General features: G+C 41.0%; 1 protein-coding gene across 1 annotated transcript; it reads right to left on the bottom strand.

Annotated features, from left to right (window-relative positions):
• Positions 1–246: 246 nt before the first annotated feature.
• LOC149681549 (centrosomal protein of 290 kDa-like) lies at positions 247–14,890 on the bottom strand. The gene is made up of 6 exons (XM_089834188.1): positions 14,483–14,890; positions 13,962–14,396; positions 11,915–12,069; positions 11,659–11,845; positions 659–877; positions 247–366 (listed from the first exon to the last, which is right to left on the bottom strand). The coding sequence occupies exons 2-6, from the start codon at positions 14,307–14,309 to the stop codon at positions 247–249; spliced, it is 1,029 nt and encodes a 342-aa protein (XP_089690314.1). The 5' UTR covers positions 14,310–14,396; positions 14,483–14,890.
• Between the last annotated feature and the right edge of the window lie 298 nt (positions 14,891–15,188).

Raw genomic sequence — 15,188 nt, 5'->3', positions numbered from 1 at the left:
ACTAGTACTAAAAAACACACCAGGAGGAGGGGCTTATATAGCTTTCATTCTGTAAAAATAATACCATAATGGCGCTGGGGGCGGAGTTAAGCCCTAATTGCCAAGTCCCTATTAGAATGAACCTAAAATTAACCTTTACCAGGCTTAGCGGGCTTGTCAACTCCACCCCTCTAGCAAGGGCTTTGACACTGCTGGGACTATTTTCAGAGGCGTATTCGACGTTGTACTTCGTCGATTAAAAATATACTAAACCGAGTTCATCCGTAATGCATCCAGTTCAACAGTAAGTTCACTTATCCTTTCATCCCTTGAATTTATCTGCTTTTTCAAATTTTCTCGCACTTTTTCCAAATTGTGGATTTTATCCTGAAGTTATAAGTGATCATTATAGCCACTCCATAAGTTTATGAGATATGTTCCATAAGTATGACACTTCCTATACAGCCCTAATTCGGCTAGTTCTAGAACGACTTGGTAATTGACTACACGCGGTTTTGCAATCCTCTACCCTAATTAGTCGATACTAAGGCCCAGTAATGTCTCACCAGGCGTTGCTTTATGAGAATCTATGACGTTTCACCTACGACAAGCTCTCAGCAACCAGTGTCAAACTTATGTTACAACGAGTACACTTGTAATCAATGAATTGAACTTTAACCTGATGTTCTTTATATTTTAAATCAGTTGAAGTTTGAGTTTCTTTATCTTTTGTCTCAATTTTAGCGACAGTTTCCGGCTTGTCAAATTGTACTTGATTAATTGATTGTATTGATCTATCAGGCTGACTTGGAGATTCGTGTGTATCCGCCTGTTTAATTGATGTCCTTCTCATATACTGCATTTCAGATCTCAATTTCCCAATTGCGTTGATTAGTTCCTGGGATATTAAGCAAAATCAAAAGCACTTTTGTATTTATGATTTTGATTTAGTTATGGTATTTTTCATTCTTAATAGGGTATTTTTAACTATCGTCTTGATATAAGTGACACACTTTGAAAATCAACCCTCGAATTAACCTTCGAGGGCCCTTCATAGCGTAGGATCGGAGCCTCCGGGATGAACTAGGCCCATGCGTGTGGCGAAGCAAGAATATTTTTTTAACTAATTTAGTTCGCCGTGTTTTACCGTTTGGGGGCGCTGATACGACCGATAAAATAAACAAAGTTCAACCCCGTGACCCTGTCGACTGCTTAAGTATTTGGGCCAAGGTCGCGGATTGTAAGTATACGTTTTTATAACTCTTACTGAATTATTATAATTGAATTAATTTATTTTGTTGTCATCAATACCATCTAACCGAAAGATTCAGTAAAAAGTGAATAGGGAGAGGGCAAACCCATTCTTGCCACGTCATAGGCTTATATCTCTTACCGCGATTCCATCCCCCTAACGGGGGAATTTCAGTATCGCGCCTACAAACGCTCCCCTAAGTAGAGGTATAAAATGACGTCGAATGTTCTTTCCCTCCCTGACAAACGCCCTCTCCCCTTACGAAAATAAATCGGTCTAAACATGGTCTATTCTTGCACTTTAAACACTAAAAGAAGTCTGATTTTGTTCTTGATTATACTAAGTTAAAAATAGGGATGATCGAAGGTTTATTTTAGGCTATTATAAGACCAATATTTAGCTTTAGTTTTAAGATGGTCTAACTTAAGATCCATTTTAGGCTTATGATACGTCTTTGCACGGTCTAGCCAAGAGCAATTCTGGATTCCCTAAATTACAGACCAACATAAAGGTCCTACTTTTTCCTTTTTCCAAGAGGTTCTTTAGTCCAGTCTAACATTAAGATGCTTAAGACGTCTTAAAGACGCCCATGTTCAGGGTTAAAGATGACATCTAAAATTGGTTGCCCATGTAGACCAACTTAGAGGTCTTAATTCTTCCTCTTTCCAAGATGTTCTTCAGTCCGGTCTAACATTAAGATGTTTAGACGTTTTAAAGACGCCTATGTTCAGGGTTAAAGATGACATCTAAAATCGGTTGCCCTTATATACCAACTTAGAGGTCTTCATTCTTCCTCTTTCCAAGAGGCTCTTCAGTCCGGTCTAACATTAAGATGTTTAGACGCCTTAAAAACGCCTATGTTCAGGGTTAAAGATGACATCTAAAAACGGTTGCCCTTGTAGACCAACATAGACTACTACTTTTTCCTCTTTCGAAGAGGTTCTTCAGTCCGGTCTAACATTAAGATGTTTAGACGCCTTAAGGACGCCTATGTTCAGGGTTAAAGATGACATCTAAAAACGGTTGCCCTTATAGACCAACATAGAGGTCGTACTTTTTTCCTCTTTTGAAGAGGTTCTTCAGTCCGGTCTAACATTAAGATGTTTAAAGAAGTCTTAAAGACGCCTATTTTCATGGTTAAGGATGACATCTAAATTCTGTTGCTCTTGTAGACCAACATAGAGGTCCTACTTTTTTCCTCTCTTGAAGAGTTTCTTCAGTCCAGTCTAAGATAAGATGTTTAAGACGTCTTAAGGACGCCTATTTTCATGGTTAAGGATGACATCTAAATTCTGTTGCTCTTGTAGACCACTTTGAGACTTTCATTCTTCCTCTTTCCAAGAGGTTCTTCAGTCCGGTCTAACATTAAGATATTTAAGACGTCTTAAAGACGCCTATGTTCAGGGTTAAAGAAGACACCTAAAATCTGTTGCCCTTGTAGACCAACTTAGAGGTTTTAATTCTACCTCTTTCCAAGAGGTACGTTTTTCAGTCCGGTCTAATATTAAGATGTTTAAGCAGTCTTATAGACGCTTATGCTCAGGGTTAAGGATAACGTCGTAAGCTGCAAGTCGTTATAGACGCAGAAAATCATGATCTACATTTTCAGACGTCTATGTTTATTCTGGATCTTGTCATATTCCAACACGTTAACAATGTCATTTAGAAAAATATCATCCCAAACCCAAACAGAAGTCTGATGCGAATTAATATTATTGACAGAAATTATTTCTGTGCCATCATTTCTAGTGTAAACAACCATTTTTATGGGATGTCGATTTAAGAAGGCTAGGTCTCCGTTGTAAAGCAATCATCAACTATCAGTTTCTTAACAATAGAAAAATATTCTGGGGTTCGGTTGAAGGGGGGGGTTCGTGTTTAATAAAGAAATAATTTATCCTTAATCTAAGCCACCGTCGCTATTTTGGTATGCAATGAAACAGTTATGTCTTTTCATTCTTAGCAGCGTTAAACTCGTATAAGTTTTCCGTTCGAACAGTTTAAAAGGTCTAAAATAAGTACCTTTAAAAGGGCAGACTGTAGGTCTAGAAATTAAAGCTTGAGACTTTTTGCTTAAGTTCCAAAAATAAGAGGTTTTTAGCCTAGATCCAGCCAGGTTGTGTAAGAAAAAGGCGGGAAATGAACATGCAGACTGTAGATAGGTCAAAGGAAAAAACATGAAAGCGTGAGGTCTAAAAATAAGAGGTTTCTAGCCTAGAAACAGCCTGACGCATGCGTGGAAGTATAATAAAAAGGCGGGAAATGAACATGCATACTGTAGAAGGTTAAAGGAAAAAACATGAAAGCGTGAGAAGGTCTAAAAATAAGAGGTTTCTAGCCTAGAAACAGCCTGACGCATGCGTGGAAGTATAATAAAAAGGCGGGAAATGAATGTTCGAGCATCGAGCCACAGTCGGGTGAGAGCCTGCCGGTTATGTACATAACGGTTTTTTCGCGCTTCCATATTCCCGTTTTTAAAAGATCTGTCATGTATCATCGGATTAATTTTCATACTAAACCTGCATCGTTTGACTAAATTGTACCAAGTAAATATGGTATGCTGTTTTAATAGTAAGCAGGGAAAAGTATACTTAATATTCTATTCGTGGCATGTAAATATTTATAGATTTTACCAACGACGCCTGAAATATCTGAAATGGCCAACTTAATTGAGACTATAAACAACGAAAAATGGTAAATCTAAAAAAAGATTTATTCTTCTATGGTGTTCTAAGTTTTAAATGATAGTGAAATAATTCCGATTATTGTAGCCATGCAGCAGAGCAGATGATTCAAATGAAGAATCTATTGGGAAAGGCAAGTCCGTCGCCGTTGAGCAACAAAGTGGGAGTGACATTGAAGACATCATTTAAATAAAAATACCTAAAATGCTTAAACTTATTGTGATGATTGAAAAAATATTATATACGTTTATTGCGTGACTCAGCCCGAATTTCTCCTAAACATCGGACGACTTGAATTTATCCTCTAATCAGACGTCTCGAGAGCATCTTCCAATCAGGCTTCTCGAGAGCATCTTCCAATCAGGCTTCTCGAGAGCATCTTCCATTCAGGCTTCTCGAGAGCATCTTCCATTCAGGCTTCTCGAGAACATCTTCCATTCAGGCTTCTCGAGAACATCTTCCATTCAGTCTTCTCGAGAACATCTTCCATTCAGTCTTCTCGAGAACATCTTCCATTCAGTCTTCTCGAGAACATCTTCCATTCAGGCTTCTCGAGAACATCTTCCATTCAGGCTTCTCGAGAACATCTTCCATTCAGTCTTCTCGAGAACATCTTCCATTCAGTCTTCTCGAGAACATCTTCCATTCAGTCTTCTCGAGAACATCTACCAATCAGGCTTCTCGAGAGCATCTTCCATTCAGGCTTCTCGAGAGTGTAATGTTTTCTTGTTTACTAAACTGTGTTACTGTGTCGTTATCATTAGTTTAACGTACTATTAGTTAACGTTGTTTAGAAATTACTACTACGGATGTAAACATGAATAACTACGTTTTATTTCGTCACTGTCCCGGTTCTCTCTGCGTCTCGCTAGAGAGTAGCCTACATATATATATTGCTGAGGGGTATCACTAGCGACATCTGGTATATCTTATCGTTACATCTTTCCCCTCAGATAATCATTTAACCTAGGATTATTTTTTTTTTTTTTTTACATTTATCAAATGCCAGTTTAGATTTAAGTTACACAACCTTTGCTATATTATTAAATTTTGGTTTAGAACACGTTAAATTATTTATCTTTAGTTTTAATACTTTTGTACTATATTGTTACTCCAGTGGCTAGACAGTTAAATTGAATTGAAAGTTAAAGGTTCAGTCTTTTCGGTGGTCTGACTTGTCTGGTAGACCGCCTAATACTCTTTGACCCTGGCGTTAGGGTGTCATGTGTCCGTGAAGTGTCGCCGTTCGTTCTTCCGACTTGTGCGTCTTCCAGTGGCGATGATTGTACCGTTACGTTAGCTTGGGGTGTAGCATCCGGAACTACCGGTGTCGGAGTTTCTTGATAACGTATAGGAACTTCTTGAGATCTTGTAGGAGTTGTTTGAACTGGCGTAGGTGCAACTCTGACTGGCGACTTCGGGGTTGCTATCATCTGTGGTCTCAGTGGTGTTTGGCTAACCCGTTTTGGAGATGGTTGCTCGATAACGTGCCGTAGCTGCCTTCTGTTTCGACGAAGCGTAGTACCGTCTTCCATTTCGACGATATAGGACCTTGGCGCGGTTTCCTTGACTACAACCGCAGCCCTATTCCAAACGCCTTGCTGATTGCGAATGCGAACCGCCATCCCTTTCTTCAGCTTAGAGTGTTCTTTGCCTTTTATGGCTTGAGTCTGTTTCCTTATCGCGATTCCTGTAGCGTGAGGTTTGTACTCAGGTAGCCGCGTTCGCAACGATCGACCCATCAACAACTCGGCAGGCGAGTGTCCATGTTCCTGGGGGGTTGTTCGAAAACTTAGCAGAGCCAGGTCGTAGTCTTGACCGGAATCCAGGGACTTTTTTAACAATCGCTTCGCGATCTGCACACCCTTTTCGGCCAAGCCGTTGGACTGGGGGTACTTCGGACTCGACGTGGTATGTCTGAAACCATACGTTCTTGAAAACTCTGCGAACTCTGAAGACCCGTAGGGAACGTTGTCGGACAATACCTCCAATGGAATGCCGTGTCTTCCAAAAATCTTCTTCATGGTCTTGATCACAGCAGGAGCGCTCAGGGATTTAAGTTCTTCTACCTCCAAGTAGTTGGAGTAGGCATCGATGACCACAAGATAATCCTTATTGTTACAATGGAATATATCTGTTCCCACCCGTTCCCATGGATTGGCTGGGGTGGGGCGCATTAGTAACGGCTCTTGCGTCTGTGTATATTGAAACTTGTTGCAGGTGGGGCAACTCTTGCAAGCATTGTCAATATCCCTGTTTAAATTTGGCCAATACAGCGCCTGTCGTGCGCGACGTCTGCATTTTTCGATCCCCATGTGTCCATCATGTATGAGTTCCAGAATACGCCCTCGTAGCGATTTGGGTATGACAATTCTTGTACCTTTCAGCACTATGCCATTGGCTTCTGTTAGTTCGGATCTCATTGGAGCGTACGTTGACGTTAGTCTGTCCGTATCTACCCATCCGTTTCGAATTTGTTCCATGACCTTTTGCAAAACTGGATCAAGTCGGGTTGCTTCTTGTATTTCCTGAAGCATATTTTCGCTGACTGGCAGTGATCGCACGATTGAGTTGATATGTACTTGCAACTCTTCACTTGTTTCCTCGCACAGCTCATGTTCCTCCTTCGTGATAGGTAAACTGGCTCTAGATAATGCGTCGGCCACTACCAAGTCCTTTCCCGGCTTGTACACCATGGTATTTTGGTACCTGGCTAACTTGAGAAACAGTCTTTGGAGTCGAGGTGGGACTTCCGCCAAAACTCGTTTACCCATTGTTATCAGTGGTTTATGATCTGTTTCTAAAACAAAGGTTTTGCCGTACACGTATGTGTGAAATTTTTGACAGGCATAAACAAGACCAAGGCACTCTTTCTCAATCTGCGCATAACGCGTCTCGGCATCTGTGAGGGCTCGAGAAGCGTATGCAACCGGTTTCCAATGTCCCTCCTTGTTTTGCTGCAGTAGTACAGATCCCAAGCCACTGTTCGATGCATCCGTAGACAGTTTCGTAGGGAGACTTGGGTCGTAGAAGGTCAAAACGGGACTACTTGTTAGTGTATCCTTGATATACTGCCATTCCTTGTCGTGCTGAGGCAGCTTCTGTGGATCAGTGTCGTCCTTGAGCAGCGTGCGTAGATACCTTGTGTTTGATGAGAGGTTTGGGATATACTTTCCCACGAAGTTGACGAGACCTAAAGCTCTTTGAACTTCAGCCTTTGTTTGTGGTGTCGGCATGTGCATCACAGCCGCTACTTTGCTGGGGTCTGGCCTCATTCCTTCCTTTGAGATAATCTCTCCCATATATCGTAATTCCGTAGCACGGAAAACGCATTTAGCCGGATTTAAGGTTGCATTTGCTTGTTCCAGCCGCTTGAGCGCTGCACGTAACTGCTTGTCATGATCCTCCAATGTTAAACCCCAGACCAAAACATCGTCATGAATTGGGCGAGCTCTCTTGACACTATCAAAAATTTGACTAAATACTTTGTAAAATATTTCCGGTGCGGACGATATTCCAAATGGTAATCGTCGGAAACAGTATCGACCGTAAGGCGTGTTAAATGTTGTTAACAACTGGCTGTCGTCGTCCAACGGAATTTGGTAAAATCCCGATGCCGCATCGAGCTTTGAAAAATAGCCAGCACCTGCCAATTCGGCTTGAATTTCCTCCTTTGTCGGGATTTGATAATGTTCTCGCCTGATGTTTTGATTCAGTACTTGTGGGTCAAGACACAATCTAAGTTTAGGGTATTGCCGCTTTCCCTGACCATTGTCTGTTGTTTTGTCTTTCTTTTCAACTATGACTAGGGGACTAACCCAACTAGTAGGTTCATCTACTTTCCTGATAATGCCCAGGTTTTCCAAACGCTGTAGCTCCTGTTTAAGGCCTTCCTTCAGAGCAAACGGTACTCTTCGTGGTGGTACCACTACTGGTACAGCGTTGGCTTCTAGTTTTATGTTGCATGACGTGGCTAAACAACCAATTCCTGAAAAGACCTTAGGGAATTCCTTTAGTATTGTCTTTCTGAAATCTTCCTGTTCGTCTTCTAACGTAACCGCTGCAGTACTGACTCGATTCACCAAACCAAACTCTTCTGAAGTACTTAGCCCTAAGAGTGGTACTAAGTGTGCGTCGACTAAGACAAAACTCGTTTTGATGGTAAAGTCTTTGTACTTGACATTTGCCTCAAACGATCCTAATGAGTTGATTTGGGATCCTCTATACGCAGTTAAATTTGCCTTCCGTGCAACTAGCTCTGGCTTTGGTTTCAGTTGATTGAACAGGTTGACTGGCAGTAAGTTCGTTTGCGCACCCGTATCGATTTTGAATGTGACCGGGAGATTTTGCAGTGACATTTCCTCCATCCAGTCGCGTGACCTTGAAATCTTGGTAACGGTCTCTTGTTCTTCGACTGCCGTACCGATAATAAAGTCGTTTTCTTCATCTTCCCTTACGTCATGTATCTTTCCTTTACTGTTGCTTTTGCAGGCTTTAGCAAAATGATTCCTCCCGTGGCAAAGTAGGCATTCCTGGTTATACGCAGGACACTTGCGTCGCTCGTGACTTCCCAAACAACGAAAGCAATTCTTTATGAAGCCCTTACCCTGTGGTTTGGCAGGGGGACACGCTGTGGTATTTTTCCCTTGATTAGGGGCCTTCCTAGTGTCAAATTGGCTTCGTTTCCCTTGTTTCTTTGCCGTAGTTTTGTGAACAAAATCAATTTGCTGGTTGTCTGCCGAAGATGATTCTTGTTCCTCGAAGGATTTCATTTGCTTCTGAAGTGTTTCCGCTGCTTGGCATATCGCCATGGCTTTCTTATACGTTAAATCGGTCTCTGCCAATAACTGTTTACGCACCCTGACATCTCTTATGCCCGCAAGAATTTGATCTCGTATGATTGAGTCCTCTTGTGCTTGATAATTGCATGACTGTGCTAATAGCCGTAATGCAACGACATATTGTTCTATCGACTCGTGTTCCATTTGTAAACGACATCGAAAGACGTAGCGATCATGGGCTTCATTGCCTTTTGGCGTGCAATAATCTTTAAACAGCGCGACAACATTGTCATAAGTTCTATCCGTTGGTGCAGCGAATGTGAAAGTGTTATACACATCGATAGCTTCCTGACCCGCGATAGTTAAAAATAGGGAAAGTTTTTGCTTATCTGATCTTGCTGCTGCTGGTTCTGTTGCCATTTCGTACAATTCAAAACGTTGCAGAAAAACTTTCCATGCGTGTTGTGCATTTCCAGACCGCAAACGAAGTTCCGGGGGTGACTTCACGTGTTCCGCCATATTGTTTTTTTAGTTTTAGTTTGGTTTTGCTATTACGCACCTTGACCGAGGCTTACTACTCTCGTTCTCCTCGAAAAAAACGTGATGTCGAAAATTCTGGCACCATGTAATGTTTTCTTGTTTACTAAACTGTGTTACTGTGTCGTTATCATTAGTTTAACGTACTATTAGTTAACGTTGTTTAGAAATTACTACTACGGATGTAAACATGAATAACTACGTTTTATTTCGTCACTGTCCCGGTTCTCTCTGCGTCTCGCTAGAGAGTAGCCTACATATATATATTGCTGAGGGGTATCACTAGCGACATCTGGTATATCTTATCGTTACAGAGAGCATCTTCCATTCAGGCTTCTCGAGAACATCTTCCATTCAGACTTCTCGAGAACATCTTCCATTCAGACTTCTCGAGAACATCTTCCATTCAGTCTTCTCGAGAACATCTTCCATTCAGTCTTCTCGAGAACATCTTCCAATCAGGCTTCTCGAGAGCATCTTCCATTCAGGCTTCTCGAGAGCATCTTCCATTCAGGCTTCTCGAGAACATCTTCCATTCAGACTTCTCGAGAACATCTTCTATTCAGACTTCTCGAGAACATCTTCTATTCAGACTTCTACAGAGCATCTTCTATTCAGACTTCTACAGAGCATCTTCTATTCAGACTTCTGCTGAGCATCATCTATTCAGACTTCTACAGAGCATCTAATATTCAGACTTCTATAGAGCACTTTCCAATCAGACCTCTCAGGGACATCTTCTAACCATACTTTTAACAGACGTTGTATAGGGCTATTCTAAACAGAGGTCTGTAGACCATCTTAAAATCAGACTAAAAATGGTTTCGCGCAGGTGCAAATTATTAAGAGGTTTAAGACCTCTTCTAGACGTCTAGAATACTTCTAAAAGACCTCAAATAGAAGTATTCTAGATGTCTAGAAGAGGTCTTAAACCTCTTAACAACGTGAAAAAAGCAATTGGTCTAAACTGCTCCTAAATGAAGACCCATTATTTTCGTAAGGGTCCCTATAGCCCCAAAAACATTTACGTTAATTTTAGGATGAAACTTTTCTCTATCATAAAAATTTTATGACTGACCCCTAAAATATCAACGATAATTTAGGGAAGACCCCTGTCACAACGGAAAAATAAGCGCCATCTATGGTGAAAATATTTTTTCTAACAAACTGGATATCTCCCCACTTAAAATTTGACATGCATGGGCCTAGTTCATCCCGGAGGCTCCGGTAGGATCGCCGTTCTGTACAATTACTGTACACGTTGCTTGAATATTGAATTACCTTACGGTAATCTCACCCTATATTCTTGGCGTAATCTCGAAATAATCGCGCCACAATCTTGGCGTAACCTCGAAATAATCGCGCCATAATCTCGCCTTATTCCCAACGTAATCTCGAAATATTTTCGGCGTAATCTCGCCAATGAGATAGAATATATGTATTAAACCTAGAATCACAACGTGGGATCTCGAGATCGACGTTTCGCGATACACTTTTTGTCGAGCATGAATATTTATCAAATACGGGTGGCGCCACCTATTAATCACTTGAAGGACTTTTTTATTACCGTCTGCTACTATTATCTGCGTAACAAGTTGTCAAGATTGATTTTTAAACGTGTTAAATAAAATACGCGAGTTAAATGATAAAAACTCTAGTCCTTTTTAATCTAATAAATAGATGAAATAAAAATCATAACGATGTTTCTGATTGCAAATAAGCAGCTAGTAAAAGTTGTAATTAGTTCCGCTTGAGGCTGCTCACAGATGGCGCTGTCATGTTTTGCTTGATAAAAACAATGTGTTTCGCGATAAGACGATTTGAATTGTAACTCTAGGTTTAATACATATATTTTATCTCATTGAATCTCGCCTTATTCTCGGCGTACTCTGGACATAATCACGCCTTAATCTTGGCGTTATATCGCTTTTATTCCCAAATTAAGTAATCGGTGTACAGCGAGCGGCCACCATTTCAAGTCTGGAGACTCATAGAGACCGACCTCATAAAGGTTCACATATACCCATGTCACCTTTCATTAAGAGTGCAAACCCACGTCGTTTATATGAAGCGTATGACTACTGTCATGAATCTATATAACTATGAATATACAGCTGCGTTTAGCTGTCTAACCTCTCGATAAGGTTTGGGCGGGGCTTAGCGAAAGGAGACATCAGTCACGTGTCTGCTAGTGTTACGAGCGGGAGAAGGGAGGGGGAGTCCGGGGTGTGTAAATTCGAAACGTCACTTCCTCTTGTCTCGTGATTGGCTATTAGAGCTACGCAAAACGCGTCAAAGCTAGGAGGGTAACACCCAAACCAAATCGACATGATAGAAGGGGCATATGATAGAGCTGTATATTCATAGTTATATAGATTCATGCTACTGTACATTATAAAATGAAATATTAAAAGCACTAGCTTACATTCAATTGTTTTTCCTTGGCATAAATCTGATTTTTCAGGTCTTTCAGTATGAGTTTCAGTTGAATAACTTGAGCAGGCTGATTGCCAATTTGTTCCTCTAAATTTCGATTCAGAACTTGTACCATCTGTTGGTGCCTCTTTACTTCTTCCACACCTTGCAGCCTTAAATACAGCTCTTGCTTAGTTCTAAACAAAACAACGTATAAAGAGTACATGTAAGGCTCTGAAAGAATATTAAAATCAAGACATGTATACCTCTCCTGTTCTTCTTCAAGTTTTTTCGTTAAATTATTAGCTTTGATTTTCCACTCAACTGTTTCTTGTTGAGCTACGTTTAATTGTTTCATGAGACCCGATAGTTTTGTCTGATTGATATCCATTGATTCTTCAAGCTCTGTTACTTTCGAAAGCTAAGGAAGATACACAAAACTTGTTAAAGTAAATAATTGGCAATGAGTTGCAACGAGGGTAATCTTTGAACAATGTATGATCGTGTTTTTTTTTTAGATTAAAGCAAAGCGGGGGTTCAGTAGATCCCCTACAAGCTGGCATTCCTCCTGAACCCAGCGTTTGGCTTGGCGAAGGGTAGTGGCGAGATTTATAAGTGCACGTATAAATCCCGCCCACAAATGCCTCCTGCTTTTGCCAAGCCAAAACTGGAGCTCGAAAGGAAAGTCACCTTGTAGGGCATTCACTTGAGCCGCGCCTATGACCATTAAACACAGATGTACTGGAATTATAAGCTAAAACTCCGTTCTACCAAAGAAGGTGGAAAGAGGGGGAGTTGATTCAGTTGAAGCTAGCGGCTTTGGCAAGGCATTTTGGGTGTTCTCGCTTATCTTTTTTATTTATCTGTTATATTTTCCTCCTAATATCCGGTTCACCGTATTTCAACCAATAGAGTCCTGTCAGAAGCCTTGGTTTTGAATTGATAATACGTCACGTTAGGGCAACATTCTTTTGCCACGGTTTGCAGCGCCATCTCTATTTTAAAATTTCTTAATATGATCCAAAATAGGTGTCGTGGCCATGGATTAACTAACGCTGGGGATTGTTCACTAACAGTGTTTCCCATGTATTAATATCGCCAGCTACATGTTCCGAATTATTCCTTGATTCCCCTCTTCATTCCCCCAATTTATTGGACCAAAAGGATGTTGATATACCGCCATCTCTAGGCAACATAAATTGGTTTTGCGGATTTTAAAGATGGCGGCGCCCAATTTAGGCAGGATTTTAAATTTGACGTCATAGGACACGTGATATTTGGTCCAATTTTCTTAAAACTTCCTGTTAGGGAAAGTAGCTGCTGCAAGGGGCGTTTGGAACATGTATACTTTATCTTTTAGGGTTAACGAACAATCCCTAGCGTTAGTTAATCCATGTCGTGGCGGCCATTAGAGTTACCGAACACACCCTCTGATTTTCAACAGAGCTTGGGCTAAGGCTTAGCTTCTTTATCCATTCTTCGCGTCTTTTTTCGGACAATATTTTAGTTTTATTACATTGATTACTAATCACACTTGGAATATCAAAAAAGCGAAGCTCAGGATATTTTTTACTGCTTCTGCGACAAGTACTTACGCAGCAAACTCTACCCATAATAACTCAAAAGCGGTAACAGTAATGGCCGCGGTTTGTTTTGGTCTAGGGTTTGTTTCTGAAACATTTGTATGGAAGATGACGCAACACTATGATTTGAAAACAAGATGAGAAAGTCCGCTGGTAAAATGACGTCAAATAGTTCTTATTGACAGCACTCTATAAGAGGGCAGAGAAAGATACGCGCGCACACCGGAAGCTTAAAGGTAAACTTTCAAAGCGAGAACACTCCAGTCAAGCCTTCTACTCCCCCTCTTTGGTTCTACTACTGGCATCGTCTGTCGTCGCTCCTAGCGGGAGAATCCCGAAACCTTTCGACTCATAAATCATGTAATGGTTATGGTTTGAGTGGAAACATTTTCAATATTGGTCACGGCATGGCGCTAGAGAGGCGTTACCCTAAAAGAACCACTCCATTCCAGTACATTTAATGGTTTAAGGCCGCTCTTGGCTTTAATTACCGAGAGCTAGTTCAAGAACTACAAGAGAATTGACTACACGCGGTTTTGCAGTCCATCATCCTATTTAGTCTGTACTAAGCCTTTGACATCGCCTCACAAGGCGTCGCTTAACGAGAATCTATGACCTACGTCACTTCATGACAAGCTCCAGTTTGTAACCAGTGACAAACTTATGCAACATATCTTATAAGTTTATGTTAGTTTCAAATAGTGTAAAAAAACCCATGAAAATTCCTCACTAGACTAGAGTTCAGTTCCTGCATCAGCAACTTTTTATCATCAGCATCAGAGGCACTTTTGGTTTTGGAAAGAACGTAATCTCTCTGCGCACTTTGAAGTTTACTCTGCAGTTGCAACAATTCTCGTTCATAATGCAGCTTTTGCGATACCGTATCATCTTTCAGTTTATTGAGAAGTTCTTGATAACGCGTAATACTTTCCTCTTTTTGGTTCAAGCGAGCCTGCAAACAATCTATGGTAGTTTGGGCGACACTCAGATTCTGTTTCGCTTCGAAATAGTCCACCAGTTGAACTTCGGGGCTCTGCGGTGTTTGCAATGAAGGCGCTGTGTTCAGGCTAGTTGGCATTCGGGCTATTAAGTCATTTAAGGCTTCTTCCCTCGATTTCAAAGCATCTTCAGCTTCTTTAAGACGTCTTTCTAGATTAGCTACAGTCTGCGCAAACAGACAAACAATTATAAATTGTTAATCAAAAAGAGAAATAAGCTTAAAGGAAAAGTTCAGGTAACATTCTATTGTACCTTAAAAGAACGGACTCTTCTAGATATAAAAGGAAAAATATTAAAAAACAAGATATGCCCCAAGGCATATTAACGCTGTTTGCAGTGTGATATTGTCTTTAACAAAACCCCAAATTAGGGATACCAATAAGCAAGGCGTGGAAAAGTATAGGAAAAATATCGATAGCTTAACATCAATCGTAGTGGCTCAGACGTTGAGTCTCCGCATCCCACACCGTAGACCTCAGTTCGAAACCCGATACCTTCGAGAGACCGCATTTTCTCGTCGAAAATATGATCGAATTTAGTCTAGATGTCGCTAGTGCGGTGGATAATGAAATTCCGGCAAGATCTGCCGCGTAATTTAAATTTACGAAAATGAACGCGAACGCGAAACAGCCAGCCAGCCTGCCTGCCTGCCTGCTTGCCTGCCTGCCTGCCTGCCAGCAAGCCAGCCTGCTTCCAGGGGTCGCCGTATAAAGCTGTTGCTATGGGCAAACAGCTTAAAAAAATATCTCTGGTTATTAAATAATAAGTATTTACATAAGTTTATAATTCCTCTAAGTACACAAATTCGGGTTACAACTGGGCATCTTCTGCAGGCTACTGTGACGTCAGAACTCGTATAGCGCTAATATCCGAAGAGAGAAAATTTTGAAATTTTTGTCGCGGTGCAGCCACCAAGCGGTCGAGACGAAAAAAAAAATCATCCAGTGGAATAAAGGAG

This window comes from Phalangium opilio, unplaced genomic scaffold (genome assembly GCF_054372755.1).
Source record: "Phalangium opilio isolate 3A_F unplaced genomic scaffold, DU_Popi_V2 ptg000038l_1, whole genome shotgun sequence".
In the NCBI taxonomy this organism is placed as follows: Eukaryota; Metazoa; Arthropoda; class Arachnida; order Opiliones; family Phalangiidae; genus Phalangium; species Phalangium opilio.
Note: the sequence above shows the minus strand (reverse complement) of the source record. Positions and strands in the feature narration are given on the sequence as shown.